This window comes from Lotus japonicus, chromosome 4, assembly GCF_012489685.1.
Source record: "Lotus japonicus ecotype B-129 chromosome 4, LjGifu_v1.2".
Lineage (NCBI taxonomy): Eukaryota > Viridiplantae > Streptophyta > Magnoliopsida > Fabales > Fabaceae > Lotus > Lotus japonicus.
In genome coordinates, this window is record NC_080044.1 from 76,680,089 (window position 1) to 76,702,259 (window position 22,171).

Genomic DNA, 22,171 nt, shown 5'->3' on the forward strand with positions numbered 1-22,171 from the left:
TTTATCACTGCTATCGACCCTCATTATGTATATATTGAGTTATTATGTCAAGCATTATGGATCTCATCAATAATTGAATAAATTATTCTGCTATCCACGTTTTTTTTTAACAAGCAATCCACGTCATTAAGTTGATCAACATTTGTTTAATATTATTCTCTTCACCCAATAAGAATAGTATTCAAACAATTATGAAGACCTACATCACCTTATACCATTCAAACACTTACGGTATAAGCACGTATCACTGGTATCAAACACCATATTTTCTCTTAATCTCTAATTTTTTATCGTATCATATCATAGTATTTATTAATTTTTTAAAGTTTTTTTTTCTCTTTCTCTACATGTCTAAACAATTTGATAGTCTAAAAACTTTTATTATATATAGTATAGCTCGGTCTTGATGTCCTAGCGTGGACATTTTCAGATCCCCTTGTATTGCTGAGCTTGCTGCTCTGTTTTCTTAGTCTCTTGTTTCACTAAAAAGAAAAGAAGAAGGTGGTTTGTGCAAAGTCTTCGTTATATCTACTTCCACCTAGATCACAGGTACCTTCAAGATTAATTTCTATGAATTTATGATTTTTCTAATCCTTTACATCAAAGATCAAGAGTTGCATATATACTATGAGTGCAAAAATTTCATTTGTTCATCAGCTGAATTAGATAGCCTGAGCTTTTGGGATCATGCACTGGATATGAAAGATCTAATTTATACGATGTGCTTCAAACTGAAAATAAATGTCAAATTTATAAAAACAGAGAAAAAAGTCAACGAATATTTAGTGGTCCTGTAGTTCTATAAGAGTTACTTCATTTAATGAATTTTATAAAATATATAAATTTTACAAATCTAATTGGAGCACTAACTAATTCATTAAAATAATGCCTTTGGTCATGAGCATAGCTAGGGAAAAAAATGGAGATGGACTTAACACCAAAGACAGCACAACCAGTCACTGAAGTAGATGGTGGTGGTTACTACAGTTGGACAAGTTCTCAAGTACCACTTCTGGCTAAGACCAATGTGGGAGCTGGTCGCTTAGTACTTCAGCCTAGGGGCTTTGCTCTTCCTCATTATGCAGATATCTCCAAATTTGGTTATGTTGTTGAAGGTCAGAGCCTTATCATTTCTAGTTTGTTTTTATTTGGTCATTAACTTATAGCATGCTAACCCATTTTTTTCCTCGGAATCAATTATAAGGGTACACAAGAAAATCTAAAATTTGGATTCACTTTCAGTCAAATTTCTCACTTTTGGATATTTCACTTTAGGAAAGCGGTTTTTTTTCTTCTCGAAATTCAGTTTCAGAGTGTATTTATTATATTTCTATAAGTGTATTTAAGACAAAAAATATAATCCAAAAATTTTCAAAAATGCAAATGTGTGTGTTAATTCTCTGATAACTTGTTAATTATTGACTCAAACTTCCTCAATTGCATGACAAACATGCAGGGACTGATGGTGTAGCTGGGATGATACTTCCCAACACAGGAAAAGAGGTGGTTTTGAAGCTCAAGCAGGGAGATGTGATACCTGTACCAATTGGAGCTATTTCATGGTGGTTCAACGATGGAGACTCAGATCTCATCATTACTTTTCTTGGAGACACTTCAAATGCTCATGTTCCTGGCAATTTCTCCTATTTCTTTCTATCTGGAGTTCAAGGAAGTCTAGGAGCTTTCTCCGCAGAGCTAACAAGCAAGGTGTACCATTTGAACAATGATGATGAGGTGAACAAGTTAACAAAAAGCCAAAATGGGATTCTGATAATCAAGCTAGATAAAAACCAACCCATGCCAAAACCCCAAATTGACCTCACAAAAGAGCTAGTCTATAACATAGATGTTGCACACCCAGAAATTGAAGTTAAAAATGGTGGATTAGTGAAGACCTTAACAGAGGAAGAGTTTCCTTTTATTGGGGATGTTGGATTAAGTGTGATTAGAGTGAAGCTTGAACCTAATGCTGTTAAGGCACCTTCATACCTTCTCAACCCTGCTGTTCAATTGATTTACATTGCTAGAGGAAGTGGCAAGATTGAAATTGTGGGCTTGAATGGAAAGCTTGCATTGGACAGTCATGTTGAGGCTGGTCATTTGCTTCTTGTGCCTAAGTTCTTTGTGGTTGCTCAAATTGCAGGGGAAGAAGGAATGGAGAGTTACACTATGGTAACAACTAAAAAGTAAGTCTTGTTTGGATTCAACAGCATGTTTGATATACTTTTAATTCATTTTAGAATATTTTTGCTAGTTTCCAAAATCACTAATTTCCCAAACTTGGAAACATAGCAAGTTTTTTGGATCGGTGTTGTCAGAACATGGTTGATTTTGGATAAAATTGAATATAGTAACGCTAAGTTAAAAGCGAAGTTATTTATATTTAAATATAATTTATGAAAAAAATAATTTTTGTAGAGTAATGTTAATTGTGAAATCAAGTTATAAATGTTTCAGTGCAAAATTTACTCTATGTAACTTCTAACATAATTAATATGAAATTTAAATTAGTTCTCCAAAATGAGTCTTAAACATTTATTTGTCATTCAAAATTAATTTTACTTAATCTGAGATTTTTCAGCTGTGAACCAAACACACATTTAGCATATGCAGTATACATCTACATACATTTCCTATTATGGTGTTAATCCATTTGAGAATCCATAAAGTATCAAATAAGATGAAATGAAATAAAGATGGTTGATTATACTCTCAAAGTATGACATGTATATTAGGCTGAGTGTGGATGAAAATAATTGTATGTATATTTATCTGCAGGCCTTTGTTTGAAGAGTTCTCTGGTAAGACATCAGTTTGGGGCTCCTTATCACCTGAAGTGCAAGAAGTGTCTCTTAAAGTTGATTCAGAATTTCAAAAGCTTTTCATATCCAAGGTCAAGAAAGCCTCAAGTATCATCCCCCCTTCCTCTTGAATGGTGCACTCCTGTATCATTAAAAATAATGTATTAAAAACAGTATTGGCTTGTTCCTGGGTCAAATTAAACATTTTAGCTTGTGGTTGTGATAGTTGTATGAGTATCTCTAGGTTTGGTTGCTATCTTGGTGTTATGCCACGATATACAAGCCCAACTCCTTAAGGCTACCCAACATGCATGTGGGGGATGGCTCACTTCCAATGTGAGAAAGTGTTGTGCCAAAAAAAAGCTGGCTACCTTTTTCCCACCAAAACGTTTGTACCTTTTAATTCTAGGCTTAATTGCACTTTTGGTCCCCCAACTATGACCTTCCTGCAAAAATCGTCCCTAAACTTCAAAATTAACAAAACTCGTCCCTCAACTATACACACAGTTGCACTTTTGGTCTTCCGTTAGCATTCCGTCAGAAATCTAACAGATTGCTGATGTGGTATTATTTAATAATATTTTAATTGAAAAATATTAATAATATAATTAAGAAATAGAATTTTTATTTTTTGGGACTAGTGACGGAGATAATCCGTCACAATTCACAATTCAGTCACCAAATTTCTTCATCTTCCTCAATATTACAGTGAGCATTTTCATCAACCTCTTTCCCTAACATCACTGGAACCTTTCCCAAAATCATAATCAAAATACCCATCATCATCACTGCATATATACAAGATGAAATTTCCAGACCAATTAAAAGGAAATTAATACGTGTTTGTCATAAAAAAAAATCTAAGTTATTTTTCCTAAATTCTATCATCAATCCAAAACCCAGAATCATCACCCCAAAACCCAGAATGAAGAACCCAGAATCATCACCCCAAACAAATCACCCAAAACTTCATCCCTGCCGCAACCCCCAAAACCCACTAGGGACGAGTTACGACCACAACATGGTACCAAGGAGTAGTGGCGGCGGTAGAACTAGATCTGGCTGTTCCATCTTCAATTTTCAGAGAAACATAACCATCTTGGTTCTGCTATGGTGCACAAACACAGAGAGATGAGAATCAGTGGTACAACAAGAAGCCAACCATCACCTCTGAGATACATCGAACCCAGTCAGCCCATCCATAGATCTGCACAGCCAGCCACCAAGCTCCTCCCTTTCCCATGGCCGCAAGCTTCACCATCTCATCACTGTCATTTTGGTTCGCCACGCAGATCTGGTTCAGGAGGTGGCGGAGGGTATAACCCAGAGCAGAACCAAGATGGAGAAGATGGGTTAAACCCTGCGTTAGGCTAAAAACTGATGAATTACTTGTCAAGACACAGGTGTGATAGCCACCACAAGAAACTTCTTTCGAGTATGGAAGTTTACTAATCAAGGATGGTTTTGTTGCATCGCTCGTCTCCTTCATACACTGAATATTTTGATTGAATAAAGCACTTGTCAATAAAACCAGTTGATAATAGAGTTAAGTAATAATAATAATAATAATAATAATAATAATAATAATAATAATAATAATAATAATAATAAAAACCAACTTGTCAAACCTTGCTGTTATTTAATTAAAAAAACTTTTTTTTCAGTTAAAATTAATTAAGAAAGGCCATGTCATCATTTTCAGTTAGATTTCTGACGGAATGCTAACGGAAGACCAAAAGTGCAACTGTGTGTATAGTTGAGGGACGAGTTTTGCTAATTTTGAAGTTTAGGGACGATTTTCGCAGGAAGACCATAGTTGGGGGACCAAAAGTGCAATTAAGCCTTAATTCTAAGTATCTGTTTGGATTTTCGTTAGAAATATAGTGTTTGAATTAATCTGATTTTGAATAAAATTGTGTTTAAGTACACGTGATTTATATCTTGATGATTTGTAACTAATGTGATTTAAAAAAAATGATTATGGTTTGGATGATATTGATTAAGCTCACTTTAAAAATAATCTATCTTTATTCAAAAACATTAAAAATACAATATCCTACCTACAACAGTACAACACACATCCACAACCTCAAAAATCACCAACCTTCATTACGCACTTGGCACTCACCAGAGTCACAACCAAACCTCATTCTCCTTCTCTCTTGGTCATAAATGTGAGCTACAAGAGCAAAGCTAAGAATTTCACCATGTTCATAGACGAAGGATCTCCCCACATTGCTGAGTTCTTCTTTGCTCTGTTTTTTTTAGTCTCTTGATTCACTAAAAAAGGAAGAAGGCGTGGAAGAAGGTGGTTTGTGCAAAGTCTTTATAGTATCTACTTCCACCTAGATCACAGGTATGTTCAAGATTGGTTTCTATGTATTTATGGTTTTTCTAATCTTGTATATCAAAGATCAAGAGTTGCTTATGTACTATGAGTGCAGAATTTTCATTTGTCCATCAGCTGAATTAGATAGCCTGAGCTTTTGAGATGCACTGAATATGAAAGATCTAACTTTTAAGATGTGCTTCAACTGAAAATAAATAACAAATCTATAAAAACAGAAAGAAAAAAATTATCAACGAATCTATAAGAGTTACTTCATTCAAAAAAAATTACAAATATAATTGGAGCACTAACTAATTTATTTGAAATAATGCCTATGATGATGAGCAAATTAAAGGGAAAAAAAAAAATCAATGGAGATGGACTTAACACCAAAGACAGCACAACCATTCATTGAAGCAGATGGTGGTAGTTACTACACATGGACAAGTTCTCAAGTTCCACTTCTGGCTAAGACCAATGTGGGTGCTGGTCGCTTTGTGCTTCAGCCTAGGGGCCTTGCTCTTCCTCATTATGCAGATATCTCCAAAATTGGTTATATCGTTGAAGGTCAGAGCCTTATCATTTCTAGTTAGTTTTTTTTTTTTTTTTTTTTCTGTACATTAACTTCTAGCATGTTAACTCATTGTTTTTCTTAAGAATCAATTCTGACATACAAAATTTAAAATTTAGATTTACTTCATTTTCAGTCAAATTTTGCACTTTTGAAAAGCGATTTTTTTTATGTGTTACTAAAGTTCAAGTTTCGGAGTGTATTTATATTTTTGAAAGTGAATCTAACACAATTTGTTTTCCCAAAACTTCTGAAAGTACGAAACTTAATTGCAGTAGCTGCAGGAACCAACTACTGCAATGAATCTAGATCACAGAAACTGCTCACAATTTTTTTTGTTCTCATAATTAATTTTGGCTTTAGGATAATTGTGCGAGGATTTTCAAACATGTTATTAGTAATATGTTTGGTTGTGAGAAGAGATAATGCGAGGAGAATATATGATGACATTATTGACATGTAAAGTAGTGAGAAACAATGGTAATTGATCTTTAGCCCGTTTGGTTTCCTGTTTGCGTATCACCTAAGATATAAGATTCTACCATGATGATACAAACATGGATGGATGTTGAGTTCAACACAAATCCAAACATACATTTACATGTTCAATCATTTAATGAACTCACTGATGTATAATTGTATTAATTCTCTGATAACTTTGCTAATTACTGAGTCAAACTTCCTTAATTGCATAACAAACATGCAGGAACTGATGGCGTAGTTGGGATGATACTTCCCAACACAGGAAAAGAGGTGGTTTTGAAGCTCAAGCAGGGAGATGTGATACCAGTACCTCTTGGAGCAATTTCATGGTGGTTCAATGATGGAGACTCAGATCTCATCATTACTTTTCTTGGGGACACTTCAAACGCTCATGTTCCTGGCGATTTCTCCTATTTCTTTCTATCTGGAGTTCAAGGAATTCTAGGAGCTTTCTCCACAGAGCTAACAAGCAAAGCGTATCACTTGAACAATGATGATGAGGTGAGCAAGTTAACCAAAAGCCAAAATGAGGTTGTGATAATCAAGCTAGATAAAAACCAACCCATGCCAAAACCCCAAATTAACCTCACCAAAGAGCTAGTCTATGACATAGATGTTGCAACCCCTGAAGTTGAAGTTAAAAATGGTGGATTAGTTAAAACTTTAACAGAGGAAGAGTTTCCTTTTATTGGGGATGTTGGGTTAAGTGTGATTAGAGTGAAGCTAGAACCTAATGCTGTTAAGGCACCTTCATACCTTGCAAACCCTGCTGTTCAATTGATGTACATTGCTAGAGGAAGTGGCAAGATTGAAATTGTGGGCTTGAATGGAAAGCTTGCATTGGACAGTCATGTTGAGGCTGGTCATTTGCTTCTTGTGCCTAAGTTCTTTGTGGTTGCTCAAATTGCAGGGGAAGAAGGAATGGAGAGCTACACTATGGTAACAACTAAAAAGTAAGTCTTGTTTGGATTCAACAGCATGTTTGATATACTTTTAAATCTTTTTGGAATATTTTTGCTAGTGTCAAAAACCACTTCTTTCCCAAATGTGGAAACATACCAAGTTTTTAAACGCACTTTGATCGGTGTTGTCAGAATTGATTTTGGTAATATTGATTATAGTAACGCTGAGTTGAAAGCGAAGTGGTTTATATTTGAATATAATTTATGAAAACAAATTTTTTGTAGAATAATATTAATTGTGAAATCAAGTTATAAATGTTTCAATGCAACATCTACTTACTCTATGTAACTTCTAAGTTCTAACAGAATTAATATGAAATCTAAATTACTTCCCCGGGTCTCAAACATCTATTTTGCCATTCAAAATCACTTTTACTCAATCTGATGTTTTCCTATTATGGTGTTAATCCACCATAAAGTAGCAAATAAAGATGAGATGAAATAAAAATGGTTGATTATACTCTTAAAGTATGACATGTAAATTAGGAGTGTTGATGAAAATAATTGTATGTATATTTATTTGCAGGCCTTTGTTTGAAGAGTTCTCTGGTAAGGCATCAGTTTGGGGCTCCTTAGCACCTGAAGTGCAAGAAGTGTCTCTTAAAGTGGATTCAGAATTTCAAAAGCTTTTCATATCCAAGATCAAGAAAACCTCAAGTATCATCCCCCCTTCCTCTTGAATGATGCACTGTTGTGTCATTAAAAATAAATAAATTAAAACAGTATTGGCTTGTTTTTGGGTCAAAACAAACAGTTTAGCTTGTGGTTGTGATAGTCGTAGGTTTGGTTGCTATCTTGGTGTTATGCCACGATATACAAGCCCAACTCTTTTTCTTTTGTCAAAGAGTGATGTCTCAACATGTGGGGGTGGCTCACTTCCAATGTGGCAAAGTGTTGTGCCAAGAAAAAGCTGGGTATCTTTTAATTCTAAGTGTTGTTAGACTCGTTCTTAAAGTGAGCTTGCCCCAGTGATATTCTCAGTATGATTTTTAGTATGAGTGAACATGTTTTAATCTTAATGTGTTATGTTTTATCTGTTTGTATTGTAATATCACTCCTGGTGATTTTGGACAGTCTTCAATGATCAGTAAGTGGAAAAGTTTGAGCAGATTTAAACAAAAAAAAATGTGACAAACCTTTAAGAGGTTGGGAGAAATGCTCAATTTTTTGACACTTTCTTCATTATCCGCTATTACAATTTGTTGTTAGTGAAGTATCCCCTGAATTAAAGGTCACACAGGTGGTGGCAAAATACCACTGCATAAAAGACTCTAGAAATGGTATGTTTTTTTGTTATACACGGAAAACTGAAAGGTAAAATAAAAATGCTAAGAAGTTTAAACATAGACTAGAAATGATAAAGAAAGAAGGAAATTTTCAAATACTCATAAGCGATTTCTTCTACAAAATTTGACAAGTTAAAGCATTAACAATTGTTCCGGTCTAAATCTCCGGTCAGGGCTAAGCAATTAAGCAACCAAAGTAGAAAATGACAAGATAGCAAATGAGTAAAAAAGTGTTGGATCCCCCACCGCATGGGCGATGTCCTCTTTATATATTATGAAGTTTTGACCCGTTCGGGTCATGGGTTGCCTGGACCAATAGTACAAATTCGGTAAGCCCACCTGATACAAATATTGTAAGCCCAATAACAGTACACAAGCCCACAAGACACCCAAGCTTAAAAGCCATTTTAAGGTGCAGCGTGTCTTTTAAGCAAGCCCACAGTACAATACTCAAAGCCCTTAAACGTTTAAAGTCAAAAATCGCTAAACTTAAATAACTGTTATATTCAAAAGATGTCACATAATGAACAACATAAGCCTAAACATAAGCCTCGCCCCTGTAGCAAACAAAGGAAGCTTCGCCTTCTTCAATAAGCAAAAAGAAGCTTCGCCCTTGTTGATTACTAAAATTACTCCACCTGCCCTCTTTTTTAAGATTCTGACTGAAATCTCCTCCCATCACTTCACTGTCACATTCCTATCATAATCGCAAATAAGATATGCAACTATTTTGAAATTTGAAACCTCATGGTGAAACGACGCCTGACGTTTCCCAAAATTCGCCTCCGCTCAGCATTTAATCTCCACTGACATAAATCTACCAACGGTACAAAAGCAATAATTACCTATCCTTAACTCTATCTACAGGCAAACCTGTTCTCTTTCCAGAAATGTTTTCAAGGTAAAAATTAAAGGCCCTTAAAGAGACACGTTTCAAAGCTCATCGATTCTGCCTAAAGATGAATCGACGCGCCTGGAACCCACCAACACTATAAAACGCGACTCAAAATCTTTTTCTTACCATTCTCTACCTTCCCAACTTTTTAGTAACTTTCTCTATAATTCTAAACAATACTCACTGCCTTGCCTCGAGTACTTGAAGAATTTCTGGGAATTTCGAATACTCACTGCCTTGCCTCGAGTACTTGAAGAATTTCTGGGAATTTCGCCAGAAACACTTCCCATCTCCTTCCAGATCTTATCACCTCTCTTCCTGGTAATCTCTTCTTCTCTTAAACTTTTACTCATCTTTTCAACTTTTCTTTATTTTTCATATCCTACTTCCCTCAACTTCTCTTAAACCCCCTCTCTGTTAAACTCACAGCACCCAATTACTTTCTGAATATAGATAATTTCCCCCAAACTTAAACTTAAATATCCACCCCACTCCGTCACTTACTCACTAAAAATTCCTACCTGACAAACCCCATTTCCTCTTGATTTTCAGGGAACCCTGCCCCCAAAAATGGTTGTAAAAAATCTTCGTAAATCACCTAAGAAACGTAAAGAGGCTCCAGCCGCTGACTCTTTATGGATCTCTCGGGCGGTTGCTACTAGATACAGCGACTTCCGTACTGTATCCAAAGTAATGGATTTGATAACCCAATATAACTTTAGGGCTGACGGTAATGATGCCCACTTAGATATAGTTGCCTGCGCCCCCGACGAACCCTGCTGTTTCGGTGAGCCCGACCCCAACGGTAAAAACCATACTTACTTTTTTAAAACTATGTTTCAAGACCTTGACTACGAACTTCCCCTTCCAGATTTCACTTGCTCAAGCCTAACCTTGATGAATATCGCCCCTACTCAACTTTCTGCTAACGGTTGGGCGTACCTTCGAGCTTTTGAATTACTATGCACCTGCTTAGGCATAATACCCACGTGCAAAAAGTTTTTCTCTTTCTTTGAAACTACTGGCATGAAGGTAAAAGGGGAATATATTTCCTTGTCCTCTGCCAGGGGGCGTGGGGTATTCACCCTCTTTAGAAGTAACTTTAAACACTGGAAATCCAAGTTTTTCAAACTAAAAGAATCCGAACAAAGTAAAGATGTTTTTTACTTTGACGATGGGACCCCTCGATTCCCCTTCTATTGGACCGATAAGCCCCAACTTATCCACACAGTTCCCGAATCCTCTCTTACCCCTGTTGAAAAATATGAAATTGACTTCTTGTCAACGATTCACTTGAACCTTTATGACTTCTATGAAGCATTCAAGAAAAGAAACTTAGCCCAATATGTTGGTAAGAACATTCTATTTGGCCTAATTCGCCCCAAATAACCATGTATGATCCTAACGTTGTTTTCTTATTCTACAACTTTCAGCGAAGATGTCTCGCCTTTCTGAAGATGACATCCTACGTTTCCGCCGCGAACAACAAGCGTTGAAGAAAAAGCAATCCCCTGCTAAGTCTCTGAACGAACCTGAAGGGAGTCAATCTGAAACTGAAAAGAATCCAGCCCCGAAAAGAAGAAAGAAAAACCAAAATACTGAGAAGTCTGCTGAGAAAGCCATCATTCAAATTTCGCTGGAGAAATTTACAACCAAAGGGGCGAACCAATATGGTTCCTCCAGCGCTCCACCTCCCTCGTGGAAACACGAACTGAAAGAATTCGAAGACATGACTTCAGAAGAAATCACTTCCTTATGGGATTCCCGCATCAACTTCAACTCCCTTGTGGAGACCAACCTTGTATTTGAAGCTGATAAGGAAAAGATGAGGAAAATTGGGCTTCAAGAAGCCTGCCAAGCCGTCATGACTAAAAGTTTGGAAATTGCTGCCATTTCCAAGATGATAGAAATTGAGTCCAGCAGCTTTGATGGGCTTTCTAACGCTAAGAAGCTGGAAGATAAAGAAAAAGAAAATGAAAAACTGAAGTCCACGATGAAGCTGTTGGAAAAATCTAACAAGGCTAACGAGAAGAAAGCCGCTGACCTGGCTTTAGAACTTGAAAAATTGAAAAAGACTCTGGAAGAAGGTGAAGCCTTACTTAAGGCGAAGGAAGAAGAAACACAAAAAATGAAGGAAGAGGCGAACTCCTTGGCCTCAGAAAAGCAAATTTTGAACAAGACTGTTGATGATCTCACTACCGAAGCGGCATCTTTGAAAGCCTCCATTCTTTCCCAACTTGAAGCTGGCTTTAACAAAGCTAAGGAACAAATCTTGTTCCTAAATCCTGACGTGCCTATCAAGATTGAAGGCGTTGATCCTTATGCTAGGATCATTGAAGGAAAGTTAATCACGCCCAACTTTGATGAGGAAGAAGAAGAAGAAGAACAAGAAGAAGAAGAAGACAAAGACAACAATGACAACAACAAAGAGGGCGAAGGGGAAAGCAATTGATCCTTCCTAGGAAAAGTTGAAATAATATTTTGTTCCCGTTGGTCTTATACCAAATGGTTGATTAGTTTCCCGCTTTTTATTTCCTGCATTCCCCGCTTTTATTTAAATGTAACGCCCCCCTCTAATATTAATGCAACAAAGTTTAAGTTCAAAATCTCAGCATCACCCCTATACTATGCTTTAAAAACACTTATCTTCCTCCAAAATCTCTCATTCCTTTCCTTCTTAAAAGGTAATAACTCAGTAATTTGACTCGAAAGTTATTGTGTTCTCTAAACTTAAATTACTATTCTAACAGCATAAGAATATGAAAATAATGTACTGCGAAAATACCTTTCTTCTGGATTCGGTTATCCACAAAGGCGTTGATCTTAACAAGTTGCCTACCTTATGAAGAAAGCCTTGACAAATCCTTATAAAACTCAAAGCCCTGGGCTTACCAAAATTTTCTGTTTCAAGAAAAATTTGATTTTTCTTTCACAACTATTCTTTGAATTCATAAGGCCTTTGCATTTTGAAGTGAATCAAAATTAAAAAGATCAGAAGCGCAATTTGTTCTGATATAGAAATTTGCTCGCTTGGAGACTTTGTGCTTAAGTTGGACAAGCTTAATCCAAGTTAAGGCTATGCTTATGAATTCGTGGCCAAACGCTCTAGTTTTAAGAGACTTACTCTTTCTCAATTGTCTGGAATCGCCCAATTGATAGACCTAAGTTGAAAAGTAACTTAAATGCTAACAAAGCACTCAAGAAATTTTTAAAGGTTATGCCTCGTTAAAAACTCTCCCGCCTGGGGTAGAGAAAAGAGTGCATACCTGTTTTTTCATTAACAATTAACATCATGCCTCGTTAAAAACTCTCCCTAATGGGTAGAGAAAAGAGTGCATGCTACCAAGTCTTAATAGACAAACCACATAGTCTTGACACTTAAACAAATACAGAAACCACAAACAACGAACACGACGTAGTCTTTGAACAGAATAAAACACACTGAAACAAAATAAACAGAACACAACTTCAACTGTAGTAATAGCGCAAGTGTTGTGCATTCCATGCCCTTGGAACCCTGCGCCCAGATAACTCCTCCAAGTGGTAAGCCCCTTGCCCCAAATCTCGCAGAATTCTATATGGGCCTTCCCAGTTAGGTGTCAGCTTTGAATCGGTTGGGCTTTTTGCCTTTCTGCGTAATACCAAATCGCCCACTTTCATGCTCCTAGGCACCACTCGTGTATTATAACGCCTTTCTGACCTTTGTTTGACTGCAGCCTCCCTTAAACGGACTTCTGCTTTTACCTCATCCGCCAAGTTCAAGTCCACTAGAACATTTTCCCGATTCTGGTTTTCTTCATATGTAGCCACTCGAAAAGTCATGTCTTGTATCTCCACTGGAATCATTGCATCAACTCCGTAAGCAAGCTTGAAAGGTGTCTCTCCAGTAGTGGATTGGGGTGTTGTGTTGTAAGCCCAAACCACTGTGATCAATTCATCTGCCCATAATCCTTTTGCTTCGCCCAATCTCTTCTTTACGCCATTCAAAATCACCTTGTTTGCTGCTTCAACCTGCCCATTAGATTGCGGGTGTTCAACTGAGGCGAACCTGTTCTCAATTCCCATCTCTGCACAAAAATCTCTAACCTTCCTGCTTGTAAACTGTGTTCCATTATCAGAAACAATGGTTGCTGGCACTCCAAACCTGCAGATTATCTTCCTCCAATAAAATTTTTTAACCTTCTCAGCTGTAATCTTCGCCATTGACTCTGCTTCAATCCACTTTGTGAAATAATCCACCGCCACCAAAACAAACTTGACTTGCGCCCCTGCCGGAGTGAATGGACCCAGAATATCTACGCCCCACATTGCAAATGGCCATGAAGAACTCATTGAACTTAAAACTTCAGGAGGTGCCCTGTGAAGATCAGCAAAAACTTGGCACTTTTCACATTTCTTAACATATTCCATACAATCGCCCTTTAACGTAGGCCAATAAAATCCTGCCCTCAACACTTTCGAAGCCAAAGATCTTCCTCCTATATGACTAGCACAAACCCCCTCATGCACTTCAAACATAATCCTTTCTGCATCCTCTTTACTAACACACCTTAACAATGGTATTCCTACGCCCCTCCTGTAAAGTTGTCCACCCATCATTGTATAACGACTCGCCTCTCGTATCTGGTCTCTTGAAAACAAAGCTAAATCTGATCCATCCGCTTCCAGGCACATTCGAATTCTATCCATCCAATCTAAAGTTGCTCCGCCCGTTACCATCATAACATCATCCTCCTTCACACTTGGACCCTTCAAAGTCTCTTGAATCACAGACTTGTTGTCCCTGGTTTCTTCGTGCTTGCAAGTTTGGATAGTATGTCAGCCCTTGTATTTTCCTCCCTCGGAACATGATTTACCTGAAACTTGTCCATCTGCTTCAACAATTCCTGAACCTTTACCAAATACTTAGCCAACTGAACATCCTTCGCCTGATAATCTCCCTTTATCTGATTTTCCACAAGCTGAGAATCAGTTTTTATTACAATACAACGTACATCCATCTCCAAGGCCAGCCTCACCCCTGCTATTATTGCTTCATATTCTGCTTGATTGTTGCTCGCCTTGAAGTCAAACTTGAGAGATTGCTCAATAATTACTCCACCTAGTCCCTCCAAAACTACACCAGCTCCACTTCCTTTCAGATTTGATGACCCATCCACAGACAAAAACCATGCCACTTCTTCTGGTACTCTTTCTTCCGGAGACATCTCATTCACAAAATCGATCAAGCCCTGCGCCTTTATTTGTCCCTTCTTCTCAAATACTATACCAAATTCTGACAATTCAACAGCCCAAGAAACCATACGCCCTGCTAAATCAGGCTTTTGAAGTACTTGGCGTAGGGGAAAGTCAGTTTTGACTTTGATTTGAAAACCTTGAAAATAAGGCCTCAACTTCCGGGCGGTGATAATCAAGGCTAGTGCAGCCTTTTCTATTTTTTGATACCTTATCTCAGCCCCTTGTAAAGCATGACTCACAAAATATATAATTTTCAACTCCTCTTTACATTCTTGCAATAAGACAGAACTCACAGCATTATCTGATATGGAAATGAAAATTGACAACGGAATACCTGGAATTGGTTTTGACAATATGGGAGGCTTAGCTAGATGCTCCTTTAGAGTTTGGAAAGCCTGTTCGCACTCATCTGTCCATTGAAAAGCTTTGTTCTTCCTCAAACAGTGAAAAAACGGAGCTGCCTTACTCCCTGAGCATGGTAAAAATCGTGACAAAGCCGCAATCCTTCCTGTTAGCTTCTGCACTTCTTTAACTGATGTTGGGCTCTGCATTTCTAGAATTGCTTTGCACTTATCCGGATTAACTTCAATTCCTCTCCGAGTAATCATAAAGCCCAAAAATTTTCCACTCTGAATTCCCAAAGAGCATTTTTCCGGATTTAAACGCATATTATGCTTCCTAATTTCTCCAAAAGCCTCAGCCAAATCCGTACAATGACCGCCCATTTCCTCTGACTTGACCACCATATCATCCACATAAATTTCCATGTTACGCCCCACTTGCTTTTCAAAGACTCTGTCCATCAATCGTTGATAAGTTGCTCCTGCGTTCTTAAGCCCAAACGGCATGGTTTGATAGCAATAATTCGCTTGATTCGTCATAAATGATGTTTTCTCTTCATCTGGCGCATACATTCGAATTTGATGATAGCCCGAATATGCGTCCATCAAACTCAACATTCCAAATCCCGAAGCCCGATCCACCAACTTATCTATGTTTGGCAATGGGTATGAATCCTTTGGGCAGTGCTTGTTTAAATCCGTATAATCTGTGCACATTCGCCACTTTCCATTACTCTTCTTGACCATGACAACGTTAGCCAACCAAGTAGGATACTTCACTTCCCTTATAAAACCTGCATCAATTAACTTGTTAGTTTCTGTTTTCACCGCCAGTGCTTTCTCTTCGCCCATTTTACGCTTCAACTGGGCGATCGGCTTCACACCAGGGTTCAATGCCAATTTGTGGCAAATGAACTCTGGATCAATTCCTGGAAGATCGCGTGCACTCCAAGCAAACAAATCCATGTTCTCAGCTAACAATTGCACCAGTCTGCCTTCCTGAATTGAAGTTAAATTTACCCCAACTTTCAAATTCCTTTCGCCCACCTTCACTGTCTTCGTTTCCTCTTCCGGGGTCACCTTGAAATCTGAAAAACCCTCTCTCGGGTCCAAACTAACCTCATCTTGATCAACATCAACTCCAAAAACTCTATGTCCCTCCTTCACTGCTCTTTTCCCCATGTGACCATACTGCTTGAAACTGTCAGAATAGCACTTCCTAGCAACCACCTGATCAGCCTTCAAAGTTCCAACTCCGCCCTTATCCAATGGATACTTAACTGTTAAATGTCTTGTTGAAATAATCGCCCCAAGCTTGTTGAGCGATGGTCTTCCAATAAGCACATTATACGGCGATGTACACTGTACCACAAGAAACTTAATAGCAAAAGCTTTCTCATTTTTACCTTCACCAAACACAGTATTTAGCTCCACATATCCTCTAACAAATACCCTCTCACCTGAAAAACCAACTGTTCTAGGAACGAACATTGAAGAGAGGCATAGTACCTAGAGGTGGAGGGATTGTGCCAAGAGAGAGTGAGAATAAGAGAGAGTGCTGAATTTCAAGTGTTATTTCATCAAATGAGCCAAAAGTCCCTTCCAATTGATAACTACCTCCTATTTATAGAGCTTGGGTACTACCTATTGGGCCTCCGAGGTCAAGGCCCAACTGAAGGCCAGGGCCCCGCCTCAGGGCGGGATATATGCTGGGCGTTGCCCCTCTAGGGGCTCGCCCAGTCCACTAGTCCACAAGACACCGAGCTCGAGGTTCGAGAGCTAAGGGTGTCTTTTAGATGCTGTTACATGTCTTATTGTACACCGGAATCTACACTGCCAACATGGCTTGAGAAAAGAGAAGTTAACTATACCGCCAACATGGCGTGAGCAAAAGGAAACTAGCATTTTTAGTTACCCAGTCCACTGACTTGACGAGCAAACCAAGCTGGCAAGTCCACAAGTCCGCAAGCGGCGAGAACGACTACCTTGTATTGGTGACAAGTTGGAGCAGGTGTATGATCTCTCGCCGGCGGGAAAGGTGGCAGGCATGGGTCATGTGCCGATCATTCAATCATTGACTGGCGGTGACCCCGATGAGCGACCGAACTTCATTGTTGGTGTCAATCGTCAGGCGATGGCGTTTGATCCTTATAGTGGCGAGGCTTTTCGCGCCTTTTACCCTTATTTTAAAACCCTTTCAAATTTCTATCTGCCTCACGTGGCTGCCCCACGTGATGTGTTGGTTACATCAATTTCCCTCTTTCTCCGGAACCGTCACTTCACCTTTCATAACCGTCCCATCGTGCGCAGTAACTCCCCTTTGCACGCGACCCACCTCCCCAAAACCACCATGACTTCCAACCTTCCACACGCGTCCAACACGCGTCACCCTTCCAGCTTCTCCCCTTCTCCTATAAAAACCCTTCTTCCCCACTGTCATCCCTTTCCAAGACCCCTCTTCACTTCCCTAATCGCTTACCAAACTCCTTCTGCCCACTTCCGCTCCGGAGCCGTCGCTTATCACCCTTTCCGCTACCCACTCTTCACATCCTACTCCGGTGAGTCCCACTGTCCTTATCTTTACATCGCACACATACTGATCTTTTCTTTTCTTTCACTTCACTGCCTTCTAAAAATGGCTTCAAACCCTACCTCCCCTAATCACTCTTCTTCCTCCTCCGAAAGCGACCCTGACTCCACCACTGCCGGCGGCCTCCGTTTAGAGGTTCCGGAGATCCCAGCTCACCGACTACAAACCTACGCCACTCTGCCCCTTCCAGTCCAAGTAGCCCCCAAACACGAGGCTATAGATCAACCTTCCATCTTCCAAGACAGCGATCCCATTGTGCAATTCGTGAACTCCCTGGGTGGCTTGTCCAATGACGATGAGTTTAACGCCAAACTCAGGATCTGGGTTTGCAGTCCCGGGGATCGCCCCTGGCTTCACAAGCCAGACGGCGACGTAAAGAGATCCCATTTTTTCTTTGCGTACGAATACATGTTTAGCGAGCTTGGAATCAGGCTTCCTTTCTCGCCCTTTGTCCAAACCGTCCTCCGCGACATCAACGCGGCTCCCTGTCAACTCCACCCTAACGCCTGGGCCTTCATTCGATGTTTTGAAATCCTAAGCGCCGCTGTCGGCATCGCCCCATCCCCCACCAGTTTCTTCTACCTTTACGACGTCGACCCCAAGTCCATCAAAAACAAAGGATGGATTTCCTTGAAGGCCCGAGCCGGCCGGAAGTGTTTGCATCCCCACAAAAGTAACGCGAAGTCCTCTTTCGCACGAAAGTACTTCCGTGTGGCGGTTCATCCCGCCTACCCAGAAGCATTCACCCTCAGAGACGGGACCGCCCTCTTTCCTCTTTACTGGACAGAGAAGCCCAACGGGATCACCGATCCTTCAGAGGATTCCTTGTCCGCCAACGATAAAGCCTTTCTTAATCTCCTTGCCCCACTTCCCATCCTTGACTGCACAACAGTCCTTGAGGGCGCTGACCTCTCAAGAACTCCCAAATACTTAGGTTGCCCATAGCGCACTTTTATTATTGACATTTCCTTTCTCGACTCCTATGTTATCACTGATCGTTTTTTTTTATTGTTACAGAAGATATGAATTTCACGAACGCCGAGCTCCTGAAGGCCCGCGAGAGGAGAATGGCTCGCTTTTCCCCAAAATTCAACACTGAGGGTGACGCGAAAAAAAGGGGCGGTGCTGATAACCAAGTCGAGAGCACCAAAGCTCCCAAAAGGAGAAGATTGACCAAAGCCTCCTCCGACGCCGGCACATCCAACCCTGGCGCTCAGCCCACCACTGCTGCTGCGCCTAAAGGCAAAAAAGTCGTTGAAGCCTCTGTCGCCGCAGCTACCGAGCCAACCGCCGTACAGGCTTCTTCCCCTGCCTCCGCCGGTGCGACCGCTGCTGCTGCCGCTGAGTCCTCTATTGGCGCCACAGTCGCCTCCGCCGGCGTTAAAGCCACAAAAGCTGCTGCATCTTCCGACACTCCTATTGGAGATAAGGAAAAAGAAAATGAAACCCCAAAGTCTCCCCCTCGCCAAGATGCGCCTCCTAGCCCGCCCTCAACACATGACGCGGGCTCCATGCCTTCCCCGCCTCATCAAGGGGAAGAATCCTGTCCTGGCGCTGCCACTACCTCTGAAGCAGCTCAAATTGAACAAGCCCCTGCTCCTGAGGTCGGTTCTTCAAGCTACTATAATATGCTCCCCAACGCCATTGAACCCTCAGAATTCTTACTTGCTGGTCTCAACCGTGACGTTATAGAAAAAGAAGTTTTGAGTCAGGGCCTGAATGTCACCAAGGAGGAGACTCTTGCTTGCCTCCTACGCGCTGGGTGCATCTTTGCTCACACGTTTGAGAAGTTCAATGCCGCCAACGTTGAAGCTGAGCGGTTGAAGGCCGAAAGTGCTAAGCATCAAGAAGCCGCCGCTGCTTGGGAAAAGCGTTTCGACAAACTGGCGACGCAGGCAGGAAAAGACAAAGTCTATGCCGACAAGATGATTGGCACGGCGGGGATTAAAATCGGCGAGCTGGAGGATCAGCTGGCGCTGATGAAGGAAGAAGCAGATGAGCTTGATGCAAGCCTTCAAGCTTGCAAGAAGGAAAAAGAGCAAGCTGAGAAGGACTTGATCGCCCGAGGCGAGGCGCTGATTGCTAAGGAGTCAGAGCTTGCCATACTGTGCGCTGAGCTGGAGTTAGTGAAAAAGGCGTTGGCGGAGCAAGAGAAAAAGTCTGCGGAGTCCTTGGCCTTGGCGAAATCTGACATGGAGGCGGTGATGCAGGCTACGTCCGAGGAGATCAAGAAAGCGACCGAAACTCATGCCGAGGCCCTCGCCACGAAAGATGCTGAAATTGCTTCCTAACTAGCAAAGATCAAAAGTCTAGAGGACGAGCTGGCGACGGAGAAGGCCAAAGCCATTGAGGCGAGGGAACAAGCCGCTGACATCGCCCTTGACAACCGCGAGCGCGGTTTCTACCTCGCCAAAGACCAGGCCCAACATTTGTACCCGAACTTTGACTTTAGCGCCATGGGAGTAATGAAAGAGATAACCGCCGCAGGACTGGTTGGTCCTGACGATCCTCCCCTGATTGACCAAAACCTCTGGACAGCGACTGAAGAAGAAGAGGAAGAAGAAGAACAGGAGAAAGAAAACAATGAATAATGTAATTTTTAACATTACTTTTATCTTTTACTGTCACCTTGTAGTGTACTTTTCCGCCATTCGTCTATGTTTAAGCAACCCTTCGCCATAGCTTTTTATATCGCCGTTGGATATGTTGTAAGTCATATTGGAATGCTTTCGCCGTACACTACTCGCCTCGCCTTCCCTCCTATTCATTCGCCGACCTTATATCTTGCGCTATTTTTCACGCGTCATATGATTGAATTACGCCTAACGATTTCGTGCGTTAATTTTAACTAGGACTTGTTGCTTGGTATTCCACCACCAAGACTTTAGACGTTTTTTCCCTAATAGGAAGAAACGGCCTCCATTCTCGAGGACTTCGCCCGGGGCTTTGCCCGCTCGGGGCTTACAATGCTTGGATCCCAATGGCCATTTGGGGGTCCCAAGACTTTTGCCTAGTTAACGGCGCTCGTCGTATTCTGGCGAGACTTACCCAGCACATCGTTTACGGGACCGGCGATCACGTCAGACTTTCCGGAGGGTGATTCCCAGGCGTCAAAGGCCATTTGTGGAATCGCCACAACCTTCAGGGTTCCAGCAAGCCCCTTTGGGGATCAAGCTTGTCCCACTTAGTGATCGCCGTAATTCTTTATGTCGACCGGCAATTCCGATCGTCAGGGAATCCCTGGAATTTTTTGGACACGAATTTCGTGAATTTTCGTCTTATTTTATTGATTTGTCGTTGCAGTACATTGGACAATTTGAAAACACTTCGGAAAATCTTAAAGATATCTGGCTCCGGCGATTCCGACTTGTTCACTTTCTCGCCTGCAATCAACTATAAAAGTAGCGCAAGCTCAAACCATTGAACGATCGAGGTAACCGCCTCCCATCAAGCTCTTCTAAGTGATAGGCCCCATTACCAAGAACTTTAATAATGCGGTAGGGCCCTTCCCAGTTGGGGGTAAGCTTGTTCCCCGAGGCTCCCGATCGCCACTTGAGGACCAGGTCGCCAACCTGCATATCTCGGACGCGAACCCTGCTGTTGAACTTTGCCGCCACGCGCTGCTTCATCGCTGTTTCCCGAATGTGCGCCTCGTCGCGCGTTTCCGACAAAAGGTCCAGCTCCACCGCCATGTTGGCCTCATTTTCCTCTTCAAAACCTGGTCGAGTCCGCCATGTAAAGTTGTCAATCTCCACCGGCAACATGGCATCTACCCCATAGGTCATTCTAAAGGGGGTTTCCCTTGTAGTAGATTGCTCGGTGGTGTTGTACGACCACAGCACCGCCGGAAGTTCATCCAACCAAGCTCCCTTAGCCTCCGCGAGCCGTCGTCTTAGTCCTCGTAGGATTACCCTGTTTGCAGATTCCACCTGCCCGTTCGTCTGCGGATGCTCAACAGAGGCGAACCTCATCTGTATGCCCATTTCCTTGCAGAACTCCCTTGTTTGACTGCTTGAAAACTGGGTCCCATTGTCAGATACGATCGCCCTTGGGATCCCGAACCTGCAAACAATACGCTTCCAGTAGAAATTGACTATCTTTGCAGAAGTAATCTTGGCCAAGGGTTCAGCCTCAATCCACTTAGTGAAGTAGTCCACCGCCACCAATATAAACTTCATTTGTGCCCTGGCGGTCGGGAAAGGTCCAACTAAGTCCACACCCCACATGGCGAAAGGCCACGGGGCGCTCATCGTTACCAACTCCTTTGGCGGTGCCTTAGACAAATCCGCGAACACTTGACACTCCTTGCACTGCTTCACGAAGTCCATACAATCTTTCCTGAGGGTGGGCCAGTAAAAACCCGCCCTCAACACTTTGCAAGCCAAAGACCTTCCCCCGATGTGGCTCGCGCACACTCCTTCATGTACTTCAGACATTATCGCTTCGTACTTCTCTGGCGATACACATTTCAACAATGGCGTCGAGAAACCACGGCGATACAAGTGTCCGTCAATGAGAGTATAGTGACTCGCCTCCCGCTGCTGCTCCTTCGTGCATTGCTCCACTTCTGCCGGGTCCCCCGCCAAGATAGATATTATGGGATCCATCCATGTTCTCCCTCTGTTTACGCAGGACATGAGCTCGCCTTCGATGCTTGGGTACGCCAGCGTTTCCT

The 22,171-nt window shown here is 41.3% G+C and overlaps 2 protein-coding genes across 2 annotated transcripts; both read left to right on the forward strand.

Moving 5' to 3' along the window:
* Window positions 1-389: 389 nt before the first annotated feature.
* Window positions 390-3,026, forward strand: LOC130715229 (legumin B-like). Its single transcript, XM_057565306.1, has 4 exons — window positions 390-549; window positions 908-1,115; window positions 1,457-2,186; window positions 2,779-3,026. Exons 2-4 carry the CDS (start codon window positions 920-922, stop codon window positions 2,930-2,932), a joined length of 1,080 nt encoding a protein of 359 aa, XP_057421289.1. The 5' UTR covers window positions 390-549; window positions 908-919; the 3' UTR covers window positions 2,933-3,026.
* Window positions 3,027-4,874: 1,848 nt separating this feature from the next.
* Window positions 4,875-8,219, forward strand: LOC130711807 (legumin B-like). Its single transcript, XM_057561554.1, has 4 exons — window positions 4,875-5,157; window positions 5,486-5,697; window positions 6,408-7,137; window positions 7,673-8,219. The coding sequence occupies exons 2-4, from the start codon at window positions 5,502-5,504 to the stop codon at window positions 7,824-7,826; spliced, it is 1,080 nt and encodes a 359-aa protein (XP_057417537.1). The 5' UTR covers window positions 4,875-5,157; window positions 5,486-5,501; the 3' UTR covers window positions 7,827-8,219.
* Window positions 8,220-22,171: the final 13,952 nt, after the last annotated feature.

What these genes read in the sequence shown, in the direction of transcription:
- LOC130711807 (XM_057561554.1), top strand. Translation starts at nt 5,502, where the DNA reads ATGGAGATGGACTTAACACCAAAGACAGCACAACCATTCATTGAAGCA. An exon ending in AATTGGTTATATCGTTGAAG is followed by an intron (nt 5,698 to 6,407) that starts GTCAGAGCCTTA and finishes ACAAACATGCAG; the next exon opens with GAACTGATGGCGTAGTTGGG. An exon ending in ACTATGGTAACAACTAAAAA is followed by an intron (nt 7,138 to 7,672) that starts GTAAGTCTTGTT and finishes ATTTATTTGCAG; the next exon opens with GCCTTTGTTTGAAGAGTTCT.
- LOC130715229 (XM_057565306.1), top strand. Translation starts at nt 920, where the DNA reads ATGGAGATGGACTTAACACCAAAGACAGCACAACCAGTCACTGAAGTA. An exon ending in ATTTGGTTATGTTGTTGAAG is followed by an intron (nt 1,116 to 1,456) that starts GTCAGAGCCTTA and finishes ACAAACATGCAG; the next exon opens with GGACTGATGGTGTAGCTGGG. An exon ending in ACTATGGTAACAACTAAAAA is followed by an intron (nt 2,187 to 2,778) that starts GTAAGTCTTGTT and finishes ATTTATCTGCAG; the next exon opens with GCCTTTGTTTGAAGAGTTCT.